Source organism: Mobula hypostoma, chromosome 11, assembly GCF_963921235.1.
Source record: "Mobula hypostoma chromosome 11, sMobHyp1.1, whole genome shotgun sequence".
In the NCBI taxonomy this organism is placed as follows: Eukaryota; Metazoa; Chordata; class Chondrichthyes; order Myliobatiformes; family Myliobatidae; genus Mobula; species Mobula hypostoma.
This window is the reverse complement of record NC_086107.1, coordinates 20,855,928-20,877,810: the sequence shown is the minus strand read 5'-3', so window position 1 is coordinate 20,877,810 and position 21,883 is coordinate 20,855,928. Positions and strand designations below refer to the sequence as shown.

The 21,883-nt window shown below is 40.6% G+C and overlaps 1 protein-coding gene across 1 annotated transcript; it reads left to right on the top strand.

Moving 5' to 3' along the window:
• The first annotated feature begins 818 nt into the window (after window positions 1-818).
• svip (small VCP interacting protein) lies at window positions 819-19,270 on the top strand. The gene is made up of 4 exons (XM_063063144.1): window positions 819-932; window positions 11,221-11,271; window positions 14,259-14,378; window positions 18,007-19,270. Exons 1-4 carry the CDS (start codon window positions 870-872, stop codon window positions 18,019-18,021), a joined length of 249 nt encoding a protein of 82 aa, XP_062919214.1. The 5' UTR covers window positions 819-869; the 3' UTR covers window positions 18,022-19,270.
• The last annotated feature ends 2,613 nt before the right edge of the window (window positions 19,271-21,883 follow it).

Below are 21,883 nucleotides of genomic sequence, written 5' to 3'. Positions count from 1 at the left end.
GCCTTCTGAAAATCCAAGTACACCACATCTACTGCACCTCCTTTGTCTATCCTGCTTGTAATTTCCTCAAAAAATTGCTGTAGGTTTGTCAGGCAGGATTTTCCTTTCAGGAATCCCTGCTGGCTTTGGTCTGTCTCGTCATGTACCTGCAGGCATTCGGTAATCTTATCCCTAACAATCCATTCCAACAACTTCCCAACCACTGATATACTTTTGTACAGGTTGTTTTGGTTCACTCGTGTCATTCAAGGATGGATGCTGCCTGGCCTGCTGCGTTCACCAGCAACTTTGATGTGTGTTGCTTGAATTTCCAGCATCTGCAGAATTCCTCCTGTAATGGTTTACTGCCTCTGGTTCTGGGGCAGATAGGGATGAAATCATAGTATGCCCCACATCTACTCCACTTCCCTTAGCTCCCTCATCTGCTATTCCCACCCTCTCACTAATTTGCTCACAACTTATTTGTATTAAACGTTCAACCTGGCATGTTGTGGTTCAGATTCTCACTTGAACTCTGATGCATTGTACCTTGATCTGTTTAATATGGGTACCAGATCACCTGCAGTGAATTTGCTCCCCCTTTTGATCACAAGCTGTCCAGAGAAAGTTTATGAACAATTAAAAACGCAGTAAAGACTGTTAATGTAAAACAAAAACACAGCAAAAAAAAAGGGACAGACTGCTTCAATCCAGTCTCGAGTACCGGTGGGTATCCTGTGCGTGTCACTGTCGTCGGAACCTCCGGCCCTGTGCCCGCCTGCCTGTGCTTGAGCCTCCTTGTCTGTCGGGCGACGTGACGTAGGACGCGGGAGGGCGGGGTTGGTGCCGGGAGAAAGTGCGAGAGCGGCGGGTTGGTGAGCGGTGCCGGAATGGGAATGTGTCTGCCCTGTCTGGGGGGCGCGGCGGAGGACGTGGTGCAGACGCCCGACCCCGTGAGTGGCCGAGGATGGGTGGGCGGCTGGGGAGCGTGTGGGAGAAGGGAAAGAGCGTTCGGTGTCAGGGGGACCGGTGTGCAGTGTGTGTGTGTGTGGTGGGGGAGTGGGAGCGTCTGGGGAGCGGGTCGGGTGGGGTGGTGAGTGTGTGGATTATGGGTGGCAGGGGTGGTTAGTGACAGAAGTAGTGTGTGGAGGAAGTGGGGTGTCTGGAGACAGGGGTCTGGACAGTGGGTGGGGAATGGCGATTAGTAATGGAGGGCAGGGGTACAGTGTGTGGGAGAGTGGGGGTGTCTGGAGACAGGGGTCCAGATATTGGGTGGATGCGGAATGGCCATTAGTAACAGGGACAGGGATACAGTGTGGGGGGAGAGTGGGGGGTGTCTGGAGACGGGGTTGTAGAGTCTGGATAGTGGGTGTGTGCTGAATAGAAATTAGTATTAGGAGGGTAGGAGTACAGTGTGGGGGTGTCTAGAGACGGGGGTCCAGATAGCTGGTGGGAGAGGAATGACTATGAGTAATGGGCAGGAGTACAGTGTGGGGGAGAGTGAGCGTTGGTGGCTACTGGGGGATGAGGCCTGGAGTGTAGACAGGGGGAAGAGGGGTTTAGTGTGTTGGGGGGTATCTCTGGTGACAAGGGAGCAGGTTTACAGGGTGTGGATGGGAGGGAAGGGGGTGGCTGGTGGTTACAGGACGGGAGTACAGTGGTTATGAGAATGGAGAGAGCAGGGCTACCTGCAGACAGGTGTTCAGTGTGTATGTGTGTGTTCTGTGAGAGAGCGTAATTGTCTGGTGATGGGAACAGATCGAGAGTCTGTAGGGGTAAGAATGGAGGTATCCGGTGATGGAGATGATGAACATAAAGAGTGGATGTGGGAGGGAAGGGGAGCACCTGGTAGAATGGGGCAAGGGGTAGTGTCTGGGGACAGGGATGGGGATGCAGAAGGAGTGTGAGTGTCTGAGGACATGGGAGGTCGGGATAATACCAGGTGGTTGTTGGGGGGGGCGGAGAGAGGAGTTGCCCGGGGTCAGCATGATGGAGATTGTGTGGGTGGGGGGTGGTGCAGGGAGGGATATGGTGATGGGGTGGGTTAGGATAAGAAGTGCCAGGGTCTGTTGATGGGATGGTAAAGGCTACTGAATGTGTGGAAGAATATGAAAGAGCGCTTGCTGTTGGGTCAAGGAAGAATGGGTGATGGAGTGGTACAAAATGTGGATGGGAGTGGTTGAGTGGAGCATTTGAGGGAGAGAAAGTGAAAAAAGTTTGAGGAATGATGTGACTTGGACTGGGATATCCAACGTATGAGAGGAGGGAAGTGAGCTGGGGGCTTCTGCCAATACTGCTGAGGGGGAGGATAGTGATAGAAAGGTGGGGATGTTCAGAGGCAAGTGGGTATGGAGAGTAGTGGGGGGAGAGAGTGGGACTGACTGGTGACGTGGGACTTGAGCACGGGACAGAGATGAGGGTTTGTTTAATGGAACAGAGGTGAAGAGAGTTTGTGAAAGAGGGAGAGGTAAGGCGATGGATGGTAAAAATGGATGGATGGACGCTTTAGAAAAATCAGACAAAGATTTGGGTGTGTCTGCAGGATGATATCAGATGTGTTGGGAGTGAATTAAATGGGTAGGGGGACAAGAAATGAAAGTGCTGGGAGAAAGGGATTCGGGAGTGGAGGCGAGTGGAGTGGGTGAGAGACATTAGATGGGGAGGGGCAAATGCTGTGTTTAAGGAGAGTTTTGGGGAATGGTGAGTGGGGAGGTTGGTAACATTTGCAGGAAGAGCTTCAGGAAGGCGGCAGTCAGGTCAGGTTTTATGTGGTTGCCTGGGGGTTGAGGCTATAGAGTCGGATGTAATTGGGGAAGGTGACAGGTGGGATTGGGGAGAGGATTGAGCTGATGAGTGGGGGATACATTTAGATTGTTTTACAGAAGTGAGAGATATTCAGAGGCTTGGCATGAGGGCAGAGTCGTGGTTGTGGAGTGATTGGGTGAGTATTTGGCACAATGGTGCTGGGTGGGTATGTGATGAGGGAATAATTCCCTTTGTTTACAGCCACTTGTTTAATTGTATCTGGCACTTAAATGCAATAAAGTAAAAACTTTACCGTTCTGCTTTCATCTGTGACCTGCACCTGTTAGTAAATACTCCCAACCCCATGAGATTTGCTTTGCAGGATACCAGAGGTTTGTGCTGACGTGTTTTTAAAATTCATTACTCACGTGTGCACCATTTATTGCCTTAATTCAGATAGCATTTCATAGTAAAGCAGTCTTGCTTGACCTGGTAAATCTGACATGGTGGGGCATCTGTAAAAGTTGGAATTGTTTATTGCCCTCAATGAGTTGACTGGAGATCTGTAGGTTATATGAATTAGCATATGGTAGAAAGCATAGAGTGAAGCCTGTTGATTTAAGATTGCAGAGCACAGCCCATTAGCAGTAGAAGTGTGAGTGTTTACAACATCATTGCACTGTTAACTGTTCCTGGTATACATATGTGCCCAAATAAATGAGATGGTGTTGTCAGGGATTCACTGCTTCAACGTGTTAAAGCCCTAGATGTGAATCATGCATAATTCCTCTAATCATGCTCTGTGTTACATGGAACACTAATCTTAATTCCTTTAACTGCTGAGACTGATATTTTAAATATAGTGTGCAAAACATAGCTTTGCAGTTCAACAAAAATACTAAATATTTCTGTCAGTCAAAGTTTGCAATCCAGTTTTGAGGTACATAAAAATTATTGGTGGAAGTAAAGTGTCAGCTAATTTACTAATGGAGAAGGGAGAAAAATAATAGGTCATTTGGCCCTTTGAGCCTGCTCCACTATTCAATATAGACCTTGGAGAATGTTGGTGAGTGATTAAAAGTGCTGGATGTGACTGTGAGGAAAAACTTTGATCTGGAACCCATCGCCAGGGGTTATTGTAGAGATCAATTTCATGATTTTATTCAAAATTAAAAACTCTTTAAAGTGCAGTGCTATGAGGAAAGAGCAAGGGAGTGAAACTAGGTTAGTTGCTCTTAAATGGAGTTGGGAGGGAATTCACAGGTCTAATAGCAGCCTCCAGAGTTTGAATGATTATGTGCTTAGTAACTTCCATTTATTCTGTGTTCTAATGTCAATTAGAAATTAACTCTTTTATTTCAGTAAAACTCCAAGACACTTATCTTAAGGAGACCAAGCAGCTGAAGAATACTCCACAACATAATCACATGAGATATAGTGGTTTATGAAAGTTAAGATGTACTCCAATGTAACTTATTGTTAAGTGAACAAAGACTTGATTTAGACTAGAGGAATCGATGTACTTGGAATCTTTTGACTGAACTGTGATAATTGGCTTTGGTTCAATTTGAGTTTCTCTTCCAGAAAATGTTTAATCCCAGAATTATTTCTGTGGCATAAATTGCCAAGTAATCCTAAATGCTTCCTGTCAACAGAAATAAATTCATGTTTACTTGAAACTAATGTTAAAGCTAGAATTTGAACAATAGTGCTTGATGTTTGATGGACTACAAAAGCCATTATCATAGTGCAATTCTTTGCAGTTATTTCTGAGGGACCTTGATTGTTTGTTTTAAATCATGATTTATTTGCTTAGAGTGTACTGTACTTTTTTGGCTAGCATGGTAAAAAAAGATAGCTGTTGAATCTGGAAAACAGAAATAACTGGAAATATGCCACAAGCTAGGTTGTGTCTGTGGAAAAAGACATCCCTTGTATGTTTTGTATCAGTCCTTCAATAGTTCTGATGAGGGCATGTTGTTTCAGATGCTACCAACAACACACCTGGTCTTTTTGCAACTAATTTAATATTTTTAGTTTTAGAGGCTTTTGAAATTTGTGTTAATTGAGTGATGTCTAAGAGCTATTGTATAAGATCATAAGACATAGAAGCAGAATTAGGCCATTCGGCCCATTGAGTCTGCTCCACCATTCCATCATAGCTGATCTTGGATCCCACTCAACCCCATACACCTGCCTTCTTGCCATATCCTTTGATGCACTGACTGATCGGGAAATGGTCAACTTCCACTTTAAACATACCCATGGACTTGGCCTCCAACGCAGTCCGTGGCAGAGCATTCCACAGATTCATTACTCTCTGGCTAAAAGAAATTCCTCCTTACCTCTTGTTCCAAAAGGTCGCCCCTCAATTTTGAAGCTGTGCCCTCTATTTCTGGATACCCCCACCATAGGTATATTAGAGGAAACTTCAAAACATGTATAACTTGGGGAGGAAGATCACGGAACTGCTTCAGGATTTCTGTTTTGATTTCTGAATGTGCAAACCACCAGTTATGGTCAATTTAGAAGTGTGAAATTTGGTTCCTTTCATTAAAGGTTTATGTTGCTGCATATTAAATTTCATGTCCAATCTGCATAGTGGAATTTCTGTTGCACAAGCTGAGTAGAAATGGTGACAGAGTAGGGTGTTGATAAATGTTTGAATATTTTATGGATGAGCTCACTATGTAGATTTTAAAATACTGTTTACTATTTCCAGTTTTAAACATAACTATAAAAGGATGTACACACTAGTTCAGCTAGGATGCGCATATGTTTTTGAACACAACAGAACTAGCTAGAAAGCTTTCTAAAAGGGCACTCTGACTATATAATAGAAGTGCACTAGTAGATTATACTTAAACTTTTGAAATTCTAGTTAAGTCTGAACTTGAATATTACCAATTCTGGATTCCCCATCTTTGGAAGAATGTTGAGCTCTTAGAATGTAAATTTAATAAAATAATACAGTGAAATAAAATGTGTACAAAAATCTGATCTGGATGCAGTGTTTGAAGGAATTTCAGAACCATATTCATTTGCTTGCGTTGGATTTTGGATAGGTTTGTCTCAGTGAGGCAAGCAAATAATAGACAAGAGGAAGAAGGAAAGTTTTTCCTAAACAAGGTTTAGGAAGCAAAAATCAGACAGCGCTCTTCAGATATATAAGATAGCTTTTTATAATTTAGAGTAGCAATATAAGCCTTTAATACAAGGAACCAGATTTTGCATGTCTATTGGCAACATAAGTCAAGTCACTTTTTATTATTTCAACCATAACTGCTGGTACAGTACACAGTAAAAACAAGACAATGTTTTTCAGGACCATGGTGCTACATGAAACAATACAAAAAAGATACTGAACTACAAACCCCATTTCCAGAAAAGTTGGGATATTTTCCAAAATGCAATAAAAACAAAAATCTGTGATATGTTAATTCACGTGAACTTTATTTAACTGACAAAAGTACAAAGAAAAGATTTTCAATAGTTTTACTGACCAACTTAATTGTATTTTGTAAATATACACAAATTTAGAATTTGATGGCTGCAACACACTCAACAAAAGTTGGGACAGGGTTAAAAGAAGATTGAAAAGTGCACAGAATATTCAAGTAACACCGGTTTGGAGACTCCACATTAAGCAGGCTAATTGGTAGCAGGTGAGGTATCATGACTGGGTATAAAAGTAGCGTCCATCAAAAACTCAGTCTTTGCAAGCAAGGATGGGTCGTGGCTCACCCCTTTGTGCCAAAATTTGTGAGAGAATTGTTAGTCAGTTCAAAAGGAACATTGCTCAACACAAGATCGGGAGTACTTCGGAAAACCATTGTCACTCAACATACATCAAAGTTGCTGGTGAACGCAGCAGGCCAAACAGCAACTATAGGAAGAGGTGCAGTCGACGTTTCAGGCCGAGACCCTTCGTCAGGATCTCGTCAGGGTCTCGGCCTGAAACGTCGACTGCACCTCTTCCTATAGATGCTGCTTGGCCTGCTGCGTTCACCAGCAACTTTGACGTATGTTGCTTGAATTTCCAGCATCTGCAGAATTCCTGTTGTCACTCAACATAGTCCGCCGCTGAATCCAGAAATGCAACTTGAAACTGTATTACACAAGGAGGAAGCCATACATCAACTCTATGCAGAAACGCCGGTGAGTTCTCTGGGCCCGAGCTCATCTCAGATGGACCGAAAGACTGTGGAACCGTGTGCTGTGGTCAGATGAGTCCACATTTCAGCTAGTTTTCGGAAAAAACAGGCGTCGAGTTCTCCGTGCCAAAGATGAAAACGACCATCCAGATTGTTATCAGCGAAAGGTGCAAAAGCCAGCATCTGTGATGGTATGGTGGTGCATCAGTGCCCACGGCATGGGTGCGTTGCATGTATGTGAAGGTACCATTGACTCTGAGGCGTATATTAGGATTTTAGAGAGACATATGTTGCCATCAAGGGTGACCTCTCTTCCCGGAAGTCCATGCTTATTTCAGCAGGACAATGCCAGACCACATTCTGCACGGGCTACAACAGCGTGGCTTTGTAGACACAGAGTGCGTGTGCTTGACTGGCCTGCTGCCAGTCCAGATCTATCTCCTATTGAAAATGTACGGCGCACCATGAAGAGGAGAATCAGACAACAGAGACCACAGACTGTTGAGCAGCTGAAGTCTTATATCAAGCAAGAATGGACAAAACTTCCAATTGCAAATCTACTACAATTAGTATCCTCAGTTCCAAAACGATTAAAAAGTGTTATTAAAAGGAAAGGTGATGTAACACAATGGTAAACATGCCTCTGTCCCAACTTCTGTTGAGTGTGTTGCAGCCACCAAATTCTAAGTTTGTGTATGTTTACAAAATATAATTAAGTTAGTCAGTAAAACTATTGAAAATCTTTTCTTTGTACTTTTGTCAGTTAAATAAAGGTTCACGTGAATTAACATATCACAGATTTTTGTTTTTATTGCATTTTGGAAAATATCCCAACTTTTCTGGAAATGGGGTTTGTATGTGAAACAACACAAAAACTACACTAGACTACAGACCTACCCAGGACTGCACAAAGTGTACAAAACAGTGCAGGCATTACAATAAATACTAAACAAGACAATAGGCACAGTAGAGGGCAGTAAGTTGGTGTCAGTCCAGGCTCTGGGTTTTGAGGAGTCTGATGACTTGGGGGAAGGAACTGTTACATAGTCTGGTCGTGTGAGCCTGAATGCTTCGGTGCCTTTTGCCAGATGGCAGGAGGGAGAAGAGTTTGTATGAGGGGTGCGTGGGGTCCTTCATAATGCTGTTCGCTTTGCGGATGCAGCATGTGTGTAAATATCTTTAATGGTGGGAAGAGAGACCGCGATGACCACAATGAGATATCCTGGGAATTGTTTGCAAGTGAGTCTCACATCAGTGGTGTGCAAGGCAATGGAACAGATTCCTAGGGACAGGAATTATGCACATCTGGGGAAACAATCTTGTTAAGGATAGTCAACATGGCTTTGTGAGGGACAGGCTGTGCCTCACAAGCCTCATTGAGTAGGTAACAAAACAAATTGTAGATAGAGTGGTGGGTGTGGATTTTAGTTGTGCATTTAACGAGATTCCCCATGGTGGGCTCATCCAAAAAGTCATGATTCCTAGGATCCATGGAAACTTGGGCAGGTGGATTCATAATTGGCTTGCCCAAAGAGAGCAGTGAGTGGTAGTAGATGGGGTATATGTTGCCTTGTATTGATTACCACAAGCTTCCGTTCCGGGACCCCAATTCCGTGATGTTTATAAATGACTTGGATGAGGAAATGGAAGTGTGGGTGAGCAGATATCACAAAGGCTGATGGTGTTGTGGATAGTGCAGATAGTTTACAATGGGACTTAGACAGGGTGCAGATCTGGGCAGTAAAGCAGCAGATGGACTTCGGATAGAAGTGTGAAGTGATAAACACTTAAAACAATCAATCTTGAAAGCAGATAATGTTAATGGCAGGATTCTTAGCAATGGTGATAGCACAATTTAGAATGCATATGATGCACTGGTTGTTATTAATCAGGATTGCGCTATGATGTAATGTTGAAGCTCTGTAAAATTCTGGTTAAACCACCCTGTAGAGTGTTGTGTTCAGTTCTGGTCACCTCATTATGGGGAGGATCTGAAAGCTTTAGAAGGTGCAGATGAGATTTACCAGGATGTTGCCTGGATTAGAAAAAAGGTTGAGCAAGCTAGTGCTTTTCTCTTTGGATCGAAGGAGTGTGAGCGGTGACCTAATAGAGGTGTACAAGATGATGAGAGGCATAGAACAAGTGGACAGCCAGCAACCTTTTACCAGGACGGCAATGGTCAATACCAGGGGACATCTGTTTGTGAGTGGAGGAAAGTTCAAAGTAAATTTACTTACAAAGTTTGTACATGTCACCGCATACTGCCCTGAGATTCATTTTCTTGCAGGCACAGGCATTCACAGTAGTACAAAGAAATACAGTAGAATCAATGAAACGCTTCAAATAAACAAGGATTGACAAGTAATCAAAGCGCAAAAGAAGACAAATTGTGCTCATGCAAAAAAAGCTAATAATAAAATAAATAATACTGAGAACCTGAGTTGTAGAGTACTTTAAAGTGAGTCCATAGATTATGAATTTAAACGCAAACAACAGGAATTCTGCAGATGCTGGAAATTCAAGCAACACACATCAAAGTTGCTGGTGAACGCAGCAGGCCAAGCAGCATCTATAGGAAGAGGTGCGGTGCAGTCAACGTTTCAGGCCGAGACCCTTCTAGTTCTGACGAAGGGTCTCAGCCTGAAATGTCGACTGCACCTCTTCCTACAGATGCTGCTTGGCCTGCTGCGTTCACCAGCAACTTTGATGTGTGTTGCTTCCATAGGTTATGAAATCAGCTAAGTGTAGTGTGAGTGAAGTTGTCTATGTGGGTTCATGAGCCTGATGGTTGAAGGATAATAACTGTTCCTGAACCTCGTGGTATGGGAGGTAAAGCTCCTGTACCACCTTCCCAATGGTAGCAGTGAGATGAGAGCATGGCCAGGATGGTGAGTGTCCTTGCTGATGGATGTTGCTTTCTTTTGGCAACAGTCTTTGTAAATGTGCCCAATGTTGGGGACTTAGGGGGCAATGTCAGAGGTCTTTTTTGCACAGTGATGGGTGCCTGGAACACACTGCTGGGGCTGGTGGTAGGGGCCGATTAAAATAGTGCCACTTAAGTCGACAAGGATATAAGGAAACCGTGGGTGTAGGAGGGATCGTCTGTTGGTTTATAGAGGTTGGCACAACATGGTCCAAAGGGCATTTACAGTGCTGTTCTATGTTCAGTAGTAAGGGGGATTTTAAATGAGTAAAAAGGGAAGAATTACTCGCCATTGGGAGGGTGGAAGGGAAAGCAAGACTATTCGGCAGTTCTTTCAAAAGTTGGCATATATGGTTAGCCAAATCATTGCCTCTTCTGTTGCATAATTTGTTTCTGTGTATGTTCAATCATTTTGTAGGTAGAATGAAATTTAAACATTTCAATTACAATTAAGTTGTACTTGTTAATCTGAATCCAGTTGCTGTGAGCTGGATGGTTATAAAAAAAATGCATTTAAAGCAAATTGTGGATAAATTTAAAAAGGAAAGGAATCATGCATCATCAGCATCATAAAAAGGAAAAATGCATGATGCTGCATTTATCCACAAATTGTATGTTTTTAAAAACTGATGCTATTTGTATCCTAACTATGCCTCTCCTTGGCATCATGTAGAATTTTTTGAGAGTAATTATACAGTAATGCCATCCAAATGAAGAGAGAAACTTACTGAATGTTATCATGCTACAACAGTCACTGAGATCAAGGAATTGAAGATTGGAATGAGGCATAGATATAATGCCTGTCAAATTATGAATTCCTATTTGATGTGTTTTGATGTTGGGTAGCTCTGGGTTTGAGTGGGAAGAATCCATGACTGACATTGCATATTGAATAAATTACTCCAGTTTGTGTTTTGTCTGTCTTTCTGTCACGAATGGGTTGTTGGAGTTTAATCAGTCAAAATTACTTAACTCACAAGAATAGAGTAAAGGTGTCTAGTTAAGGCAATCTAACTTTAGAATTTTGGCATGCAGGGTTAACTGGAAGATATTGTGTACTTGGCCTAATTCTGTTCCTATATCTTATTATCTTATATTTGCCCTCTTTAATTGTAATCGTGTTACCATTTCATGTTCATTCGTGATTAATCATTGATAAATCGTAGATCAGGGGTTCCCAATCTTTTTATGCCATGGACTCTTACCTTTAGCTGACAGGTCTGTGGACACCAGTTTGGGAATTCCTGTCCTAGATCTATCAAAGTTGGGTATGTAATTACAGCAAGTTAGATCCATTGTATCAAACTTAAAGACGAGGCAAAGGTTCTTGTGATTGTGGATTGTGATCTGAAATTGAGAGTATTATAATGATAATTATTTCATACCAGCTAATATATTCTGATTTATTTAACTACCTAGGACACAAGAAGGAAACAACTAGCCGAAGCTGCTGAGAAGCGCCAGAAAGAGGTACAAATGCTAATTAGCATTTTTTCTGAAGTATCTTGACAAAACGACAGAAGGTTTTCCAATATTCCAGTTGGTGGGTGTGCATCAGTATGGGGAATCTTTGCAAAGTCCTTTTAAGACATTGGAATTGATACTGAACATTAGGCTGCACTTCAGAGTAAATACAGTATGTACTATTGACAACACACAGCACTTGCCAAATCCATTTAGATTTTATGAACAGCATTGTAGAATTCAAATGTGCTATGCTGCTAATTTATCATTTATTTTCTACTTTCAAAACTTTGAAAGTGAATTGATTACTAATAATATTAGATAGAACCTTACTGGTCCAAGCTTGCTGCTTGTGTACTTTTTAGATCTGAATGTGAAGGGATCAACAAGATGTTCTGCAGCATCTTGGTCTCCAACAGCTGGTCCACCATAATGCCGCTGAAAGCTTAAGCAGCTAGTAAAATCTTGTTTTATTATCACCATCTATAAAACCAAGTCTGTTTAATATCTTAAGTATCATTCACATTGGGAAACATTTCAAAGTGAATATAGAAATAAAAACAAAATTATATTAAAATATTTGCATTTAACTTGGTGTATTTTTAAAAAAACGCAAACACAACCATTCCAGGATTTCTGAAAGATATACATTTTTGGAAGATGACTTGTAAAAGAAAGTCTGGATGAAATGCATAATTTTTTTTAGTATAGTGTATTAAAACAGTGAACAGTATAAACACAGAAACAGATTCTTCAGCCCACCTCGACTGTGCTGACACTGATACCTCTCTGACTAATCCTATCTACCTGCCATGGGGTGTATCTGTCTGTTCCCTACGTGCTTGTGTCTGTCTAAACATTGCTATTGTATCTGCTTCTGTCACGTCCATATCTGCATGTTCTAGGCACCTACCGTTTTCTGCTTTTTTTAAACGTGATTCTCAAATCTCTTTTAAAATTTACCACCTATGTTATCTAGTTTTTGACATGCCCACCCTGGGAGAAAAAACCTACCTTATCAATTCCCCTTATAATTTTATATACTTTTATTGGGTCAATATGCTTTGTATGCATGCTATTAGTAGGCAAATATTATTTTGAAAATCAAAGGTGCCTACTCCAAAGAGTCAGTTACATCATGGTGGAAATTTGTGCATCAAACATTTGTAAATCAAGGGATTGCTGTACATTCTGCACCATTCAGTAGACAATGTCCTGGCTAACACTTAAATCCTCTGTATTTACTAAAATGTCACCAAGATTGAATATGTGTCTTTTGGGCCAAAAATCTGTTTCCAAATTAGGATTATTTTTACTTAAACTGACTTCTAACTGTACTTGTTCTGAATTCATTTCTTGATCTGTGCAAGCTGATAGTTAACAATCCACAATTTGTAATCTCCAGAACTGGTTACATCAATTTTATCAATGGCAAATGCAACTTCTGCATTGGTTCTCAGCAGAAGGTAACTACTTTTCACTAATGTATCAAGCTAGATTCAGTCTTGGAACCAGCTTCTAACATGTAGCAACAACTTTATAAAGTTTGTGCACATTTCATTAGCAGCTGAGTAGGCAGTTAAACATGGGTATCTATGAACAGGATCTCTAATAGCTTTCGTGAGGAGATAGTGATTTTTATTTTGAAGATCAGCAGGTTTCATAAATCACTTCATTAATAAAGATGAAAAATTTTGTGGTGGATTATTGTTACCAGACACACAAAAAGTCAATGCAAAGGCTTTTTGGGGTATCCTTGTGCTTTGAATAATAAGACCAAATATGTTATAGTGCCAAATATGGCATGTAATTTTAATCATCTTGCATCAAAAAGAATTTTGACGAGCTTCCTTAGAAGCAATATGAATGAAGTCAGCCTCAGGGCATACAAGTCACAAGCATCTATTTGATTAATTGGAGTAGTTTTTAGGAATAAAATCCTGGGATAGATAAATATTAGGAAATATAGATGAGTATTTTTAAGAGGCAACTGGGTGCTGTCTAATAACTGAGTACAGGGATAAATGGCTTACAAGATTCACAAAAGTAGGCACTTAAAAGCATTCCCCCTCCATCACTCATAACTTGTAAGAAGATCACTAAAATTTTATTCAAGTCAAACTTATTGAACTGTTATTTCATGGCTTTATTAAAACCTATTGGGAATGTGAAAGCAGATTCTGGAGAGGTTTTCTTCCAAAGAAGCTGACAAAGGACTTGAATGAGTGCAGTCAAAATAATAGCTGTAGGAATGAGAGGTTGAGATGTGGGGCAGCAGTGCATGGGGCAACTTAGTTTATCATTGGTGGCTTTAATTACAGCTATTTTGATCTGTTATGTTGGAATCCATTCTCTGCATCCTACCACTGGTGTCTCTCCCTTGGTCTCTGCCCATTTTAAAATTGTTGATTCAAAGCTGTTCTACTTGAAGCTTTAAGTTTGCAATGCCAGTCATGTACCTAAAGTGTGGAATTGTTCCTCTGCAAATAATGTGCACAGAGACTTTTAGAATCTAGAATTTCTGGAATGAAAAGAACAAACTGAAGAAGTTAGAAAAGCAGCACATTAATTCCTTAGTCTTGAGCCCGATTGCCTCCTTCCTATCTACTCAAACTGCTCCACCTTTGAGAAGAAGGTCTTTATTCCATTTTAAACCACCATATTGATGCAATATTTGAATGCAGCTGGTTGCTGCTTTGGAAATAGACCAGGAAAGAAAGTGAGGTGCAATACAGCCAATACAGTTTAAACTGTTGGGCATGCTGTTTTTGATTTTCTGAAGTGTTGGCAAGTTTGTCAGCTTTTCATTCTATGAACAGATTTTTTGAATTCAAATTCACTATTTTTTAAAGCTTGTCTGTAAATCTCCTTGATGTATGGATACCACAATGCATCTCTTATTCAGAGCTATTCTACTTAGAAGCTTTTAAGTTTGTAGTACCAACAAAATGTCTAAATGTTTTTTTCTAAATCTAATGTTTTCCTCTATAAAGAATGTACACAGAGGCATAAAGAATCCAGAATCTGTAGAACGAAAGAAGAAAAAGCAGGAGGAGCTTGAAAAACAGGAGATGAATTCCTTATCTACAGGCGGTGGTGGCGGTGGCCTACGGGTGAGGGAACCTTCGTGCTACTTCAATGACTGGGAATTTGCCAATTAATTCAGATAACTTTTTGGTGGCAGATGTTGCAATTGGGTATTGGCTTAGCCCTATAGAGAACAATGGTTCTAAAACCCAAGTGTTTGTTAACCAGCACCAAAATCCCTCTCAAAGTTGGCTAGATTTAGTATCAGTATAATAGTGATGCCAGTGACACTCACAATAACTATTACATCATTGCAAGCACAAAGCAGCTGTAGGATTAAATTTCATTATCCCAAAGTTTAACTTGTGCCATTTCATTGTTAGTTTTACAGAATCAGTATTTTTAGCATGTAAGTACGAATAAAACTAAATTCACATGGAAATTGATTTAGTCATTACAAGCATGAGTATCTTTTAACATAATTATTGTCAGTCAACTTCTCTCATTGGAAATGAAATACTAGTGGTTTGTTCTGTCAGGTTTTAATTGGGGGTTATTTTAAAATCATTATAAAGATGAACGGTGTGTAGGAGCTATGTATATTTTCTGTTTATATTGGATTTTGTGTTGCGCATGTATTATGGGTAATTTATCATGTGGGTTGGGGCATGGTAGACATGAAGTGAAGACTGCAGTTACGTATTCATGCTTTGTCTTTAGTCAGTTTTAGTCTGGTTAGAGCTGGGGATAGGATGGGGGAATGATTTTTTAACATTAACTAACACTTAAGTATGTTTGAATACGCTTAGACTGCTTATTTTGTTATTTCGCTGATGTTAGTTTTATTAGTTTTTTATTGTTACAAGATTGTTTGTCTTTGGTTTTTTAATACAGGATCAAACATACTTTCTTCGGTTTAGAACTTTGTTAATTGTGGAGCTTGTCATACAGTGTCAACCCCCTCCTCTCCCGTGCCTAGGCTGTGAGCAGTTTTGCTCTGTTTTGAAGTAACCACCACAAGGAGCATTGGCTCTGACCATTCAGCCTTCCTTTTTCTTGTATTTATTTCAAAACGGAATTCACCTTTTCTAATATCCACGTTCTTTTACATCCTTTTTCCAATACTTCTGGTTATATCAGCCACTTGGGACTCTGACTATTTTCCCACATTGTCAGCATTTTATGCACAAAATATTTAAAAAACACTAATCATGTGAAAACAGACTTGATTATGACAGTCACAGTTGAAAGGCTTATTGCAAAAGAAATGGATCTGGTGCTTAACTTGAACTGATGATGTGCATCTTGTACAGGCTTTATTTCCTAAGAGTTAATTTTGTGCCAGATCCATGAGTTGGTTTAGTAGAAATCTGGTTGCAGTTGTGAAAACTCAGAAGTATAATGATTATATATTTTTTTAAAAAAACTAACCTCTGGCTAAGAAAACTTAGCAATTCATAGCTTTAACTAATATTTAGAAAATCCTGATTTATGTTTTTGAAAGCTTTTTGCTTTTAATTTTTATGTTTGGCAGTCATCAGTGAATATTTTTATCATAAGGTTTTTTTTATCAAGATTGAAGTGAATGGTGTCCTCCATTAAAACTATATGTAAACTTGTGGCACAAATCTATATAAAGGGGTGTGATTTAGTGGCCATTACAGAAACGTGGTTGGAGGGTGGAGAGGACTGGGAATTAAATAGCCAAGAATATCAGGTAATACGGAAGGATAGGCAGGAAGGTAAATAAAGTGGGGTAGTGCTCTTAATTAAGGATAACATCAGGGCGATAGAGATGATATAAGATGTAAGGAATAGAATATTGAATTCATCTGGGCAGAGATTAGAAATAGTAAAGTGAAAAACTCGCTGGTGGGAGTTGTGTATAGGCCACCAAATAATAACATTACAGTGGCAAAGACAGCAAATCGAGAAACATCTGGGGCGTATTTCTCAGTTATCATGAGGGACTTTAACTTGCACATAGATTTGGTGAATCAGTGGGTTGAAGTAGTCTTGAGGAGAACTTCATAGAATGCATACGTGATATCTTTCTTGAACAACATGTTACTGAACCTACAGTGGAATGTGTTGTCTTGGATCTGGTCCTGTGCAATGAGATAGGTAAAGTTAGCTACCTTGGAAAGAGTGATTATGATTGAGTTTCTCATACAATTGGAGGGTGCAGTAGCTTGATCTAAAGCCGATGTATTATGCCTAAACAAGGGAGACTGCAACGGGACTGAAGAGTTGGATAGGGTATTCCACCGAGATGCAACACAGAGCGTCATAGGAAGTCATTCCTGCCTGTGGCCATCAAACTTTACAACTCCTCTCTTGGAGGGTCAGACATCCTGAGCCAATAGGCTGGTCCTGGACTTATTTCCAAGCATAAATTTACATATTACTATTTAATTATTTATGGTTTTATTACAATTTATTTATGGAGCAACTGTAATGAAAACCAATTTCCCCCGGGATCAATAAAGTATGACTATGAGACTGGGAACACAGGCTATATGGTGGGACAGTTGAGGAACAGTGGAAAACTTTCAAAGAAATTTTTCACGGTGCTCAACCAAAGTGTATTCCAGTTAAAAGCAAAGACAGTAAGGGTGGGGAGAGCCATCCATGGATAACTAAGGAAATAAAGGAAGGCATCAGACTAAAAGCTTGTGTGTACAAAGTTGCCAAGAGTAATGGGAAACTAGAAAATTGGGAAAGTTTTAAAAAGTAATAAAGAACCATTAAGCGAGCAATATTTCTTGTGTTCCTAAGTGTGTAATCAGTAGCCACAAGCATTGTGAAGTTGGATATCTTGGAGATCAAAGAGCTGAGATGCCAATTATGGGAAAGTGAAAAGTTATGTTTCATTTATGTTTTATGCCCTTAGCTTTTGTTACCCAGCTGAAAGAAATTGTTGCTCATCCCAGATATTAAGAATAATGAATTAATGTACATTAAAGTGAATATTCTGATAGCTGTTTCTTTATTTCCATTCTACTTTGTGATGTATGGAGTTGTTTTTTCCATATTCAGTTTTATCCCTTGTTGAAATGTTTCTTTTGGTTTGCCTAGGGAAATGCATTTTTTGCATAACTTTTGCTGAATTTAGGGAATTGTATTTTCCTCGAAACATTCTGCCATTTGCCAATGTTTTTTGTGGCCACTGAGACTTCAGTTGGTAACCTGAAATGCTTGAGGGTTTGGTGGGATTGCAATGGGAGTAAAAATACTACAAAATATATCTAATTAAGAGTTGGTGGAGCAACTCAACAGGTCAGACATTTGTAGAGGAAACTAGGCAGATGAAGTATCTTAGCCAAAATGTCGACTGTCTGTTTCCCTCCACAGATGCTGCCTGGTCTGCTGAGTTCCTCCAACGCCCCTTTTGTTCCAGATTCCAGCATCTCATGCTCTTGTGTCCATAAAATGCACCGAGTGGCCACAATTACGAGACATGCACAGCTGTTTTATCAGTCTGTTAACATATTTCTGTCTGACCATGTGCTTAAGCTGCCAACACTAAATATGAAATAGTAAAGGTTTAGCGGTCTTTTATTGGCTTTCCTTCTCTTTCTGCACTGGTCACATATTAATTTGAAATCTATATTGCTTTGGCTGTGAAAGTAAGAGTACTTGGCCAGCCAGTTTTGTTATGAATTGCCCCTTGCATCATTAAAGTTCTGTAAATGTAATTTTGTTTTATTCCAGTGGCAAGTTGGTTAACGAGTCTGAAGAACTGATGAACAGCTCCAGTATTGCCAATGTAGCATCAACCTTGCCAGCCCTGGTTACTGAGAAGTTCATGTTCTCTGCGTGGCTTTCAGTGTTGTGTGGTTAGCAAGATCCAGAAACGTGCCATGCTGCTTCGCATTGAATGTTCTGTACAAACGCTTTCTGTACTCTTACAGAAAAGTACAATTTTTTTGCAGTAACTTAAAAACCTGATTAATGTTATATCTGACCAACCCAGTGATTGTTAAAAAACTGTGAACACTACTTATAGCTTCTATGTTGCACATCCAGAGTCCTTTGCTTTTGTTAGATTGTATTAGGTATTTATTTTCTACATATTGCCATTATTTGTAGAGTGTTGATTGTAGATTTTTGTAGATAATTTTGCTGCATCTTTATTAGCCAAGGTTTTTTATATTTATATAATAAAAACTCTAAACCTTTGTGCCTTGGATATAGTGTGGAGAAATAAGTGATAATTTATTTTAATGCTGTAACTTATTTACTAAAATAGCATTAATTTGGAGCACCTCTTAATTTGTTTTTTTTCCCTTCCACAATGTAGACATTTATTAAAACCAGATCACTATATACAAATGTCTCTAAACTATATGAACTCAACTCGTTTAGGAAAAATGCCTTTGTAGTACTAAATTATTAAAAAAAATCTATTTGTGATAATGAATGAATGTACTTGCCTTGAAAATTGAGATAAATTGGTTATTATATGTACATTTATTAATACAAGAAATACTAATATAAATGTCAAATTAAGTGCAAATATGCGGTTACTCATTGTGTTCCTCATTTCACCCTGCAATGTCTTCCAGAGTCAACAGTCTTGATTTTGCCAGTTTTAATTTAGCAGTTGACAAGGATGCTTGTAGTGTAGTATTCAGATGCACACAATTCTGGTTTGCAAATTTTTTGTAACAGAATCATTGCGATGCTTACACTTTGCAGATTTGACACTACTTGGAAGGTAAGACCTATTGATTGGTTAGATGGTTCTGAAAATATAAATTGAGATGTTTATTGTTGAAAGTGTGGTTGAAAGCTTTTTTTGGCTTATTGGAAATAGAGAAGATTGGGGTGAAGTTATTAAAGAATAGCATTGCACTATAGGTCAATGCTTCCCAACCTTTTTTTTGCCCAACACCCCCCGAAAGCACCTTCATACTTGCCAACGCCCCTCTTAGACACAGTGTATTTTCCGGTGCCCCCAAAGTATAATAAAAATGTCTACCATATGCTAAAATGATTTTGCTTTAAATTTTTATTTGTCTTTAAACCTAGTTTACACAGTACCTGTGTGCTGTACAGCAGCTTCGATATCAATGTGATCTTGAGCTTAATGGGTTTTAGCAAGAGTTGAATTATCTTTTTCCAGTTGTGACGGCAAAAGCCTGAAGTCCCCATGTGTAACAATTTCCAAGCGGCTTTTGTTTTTGTGAATATGTGGTTCACTGCACAGAAGCCTCTTTCAACAAGGTAGGAGGTTGGAAATGCAATGAAGAGCAGTTTGCCTCTTCTTCAAGACCAGGAAACATCTTATGACAGTGTAGCCACTTACCACAAAAGCCGTCATTTTTGAAAAGCATTTTGGCTTCTTTATCATTCTGAGTTTCAGTAATTTCTTCTTGCAAGCTCTCTTCCTGTTCTTCCACCTTGCAAAGAAATGGGTTAACTACCCAGTCTGGAATTCCAGAATGTTCAAATCCTTGAATTGATTCTGAAAATCCTTCTTCAGTGACTGCAGGTGTAAGCATTACTCTTGCAAATCACCATTTGTGATAGAGTGCCATACTTTCCATGCAGGGAAGCTGAGAATTATTTTGCTTATATATTTCCAATTTTCTAATAGAAGTGGACTCTGCATTTCTTGCTTGGATTAAATTGAAATTCTCACCCTGTAGTTTCATATTTAGAATGTTCATTTCATCATTCTGATTGGGTAGAAATGTCACATCTCCACGTAGAATTTCAATCTTGTTTCCCAAGCTCTTGTCGACTTTGAACGAAAGTTCAACCGCAGTGACAAAAAAAAGATCAAAACAGTGTTTTAAACAGCAGTCTTTTTGACAGCCAGTGCAATTCAGTATGAAGAAGCAAACATTCAAACTTGGCATAACTGGTGAAAATTCTGCTCTTTAATGGATGAACTTTAATTTTGTTGATAGCAGATATTATGAGAGCCATGCTTGAGAAACCACTCTGCTCTGTCTAGCGGAATTAGTCCTTACTCTTAATAATTTCTCCTTTGGCTCCTCCCACTTCCTCCAAGCTAAAGGTGAAGCTAAGGGCACCCGTATGGGTCCTAGCTATGACTGCCTTATTGTTGGCTTTGTGGAACAATCTATGTTCCGTGCCTATTCTGGTATCTGTCCCCCACTTTTCCTTTGCTACATCGACGACTGCGTTGACGCTGCTTCCTGCACGCATGCTGAGCTCGTTGACTTTATTAACTTTGCCTCCAACTTTCACCCTGCCCTCAAGTTTACCTGGTCCATTTCTGACACCTCCCTCCCCTTTCTAGATCTTTCTGTCTCTATCTCTGGAGACAGCTTATCCACTGTTGTCTACTATAAGCCTACTGACTCTCACAGCTATCTGGACTATTCCTCTTCTCACTCTGTCTCTTGCAAAAATGCCATCTCCTTCTCGCAATTCCTCCGTCTCCGCCGCATCTGCTCTCAGGATGAGGCTTTTCATTCCAGGACGAGGGAGATGTCCTTTTTTTTTTAAGAAAGGGGCTTCCCTTCCTCCACCATCAACTCTGCTCTTAAACGCATCTCCCCCATTTCACGCACATCTGCCCTCACTCCATCCTCCTGCCACCCACTAGGAATAGGGTTCCCCTGGGCCTCACCTACCACCCCACCAGCCTCCGGGTCCAACATATTATTCTCCGTAACTTCCACCACCTCCAACGGGATCCCACCACTAAGCACATCTTTCCCTCTCCCCCCCCCCCCCACTTTCCGCAGGGATCTCTCCCTACGCGACTCCCTTGTCCATTCATCCCCCCCATCTCTCCCCACTGATCTCCCTCCTGGTACTTATCCTTGTAAGCGGAACAAGTGCTACACATGCCCTTACACTTCCTCCCTTACCACTATTCAGGGCCTCAGACAGTCCTTCCAGGTGAGGCGACACTTCACCTGTGAGTTGGCTGGGGTGATGTACTGCGTTCGGTGCTCCCGATGTGGCCTTCTATATATTGGCGAGACCTGACGCAGACTGGGAGACCGCTTTGCTGAACACCTACGCTCTGTCTGCCAGAGAAAGCAGGATCTCCCAGTGGCCACACATTTTAATTCCACATCCCATTTCCATTCTGACATATCTATCTACGGCCTCCTCTACTGTAAAGATGAAGCCACACTCAGGTTGGAGGAACAACACCTTATATTCTGTCTGGGTAGCCTCCAACCTGATGGCATGAACATTGACTTCTCTAACTTCTGCTAATGCCCCACCTCCCCCTCGTACCCCATCTGTTATTTATTTTTATACACACATTCTTTCTCTCACTCTCTTTCTCCCCCTGTCCCTCTGACTATACCCCTTGCCCATCCTCTGGGTTCCCCCCCCCCCCGTCTTTCTCCCTGGGCCTCCTGTCCCATGATCCTCTCATATCCCCTTTGCCAATCACCTGTCCAGCTCTTGGCTTCATCCCTCCCCCTCCTGTCTTCTATCATTTTGGATCTCCCCCTCCCCCTCCCACTTTCAAATCTCTTACTAACTCTTCCTTCAGTTAGTCCTGACAAAGGATCTCGGCCTGAAACGTCGACTGTACCTCTTCCTAGAGATGCTGCCTGGCCTGCTGCATTCACCAGTAACTTTGATGTTT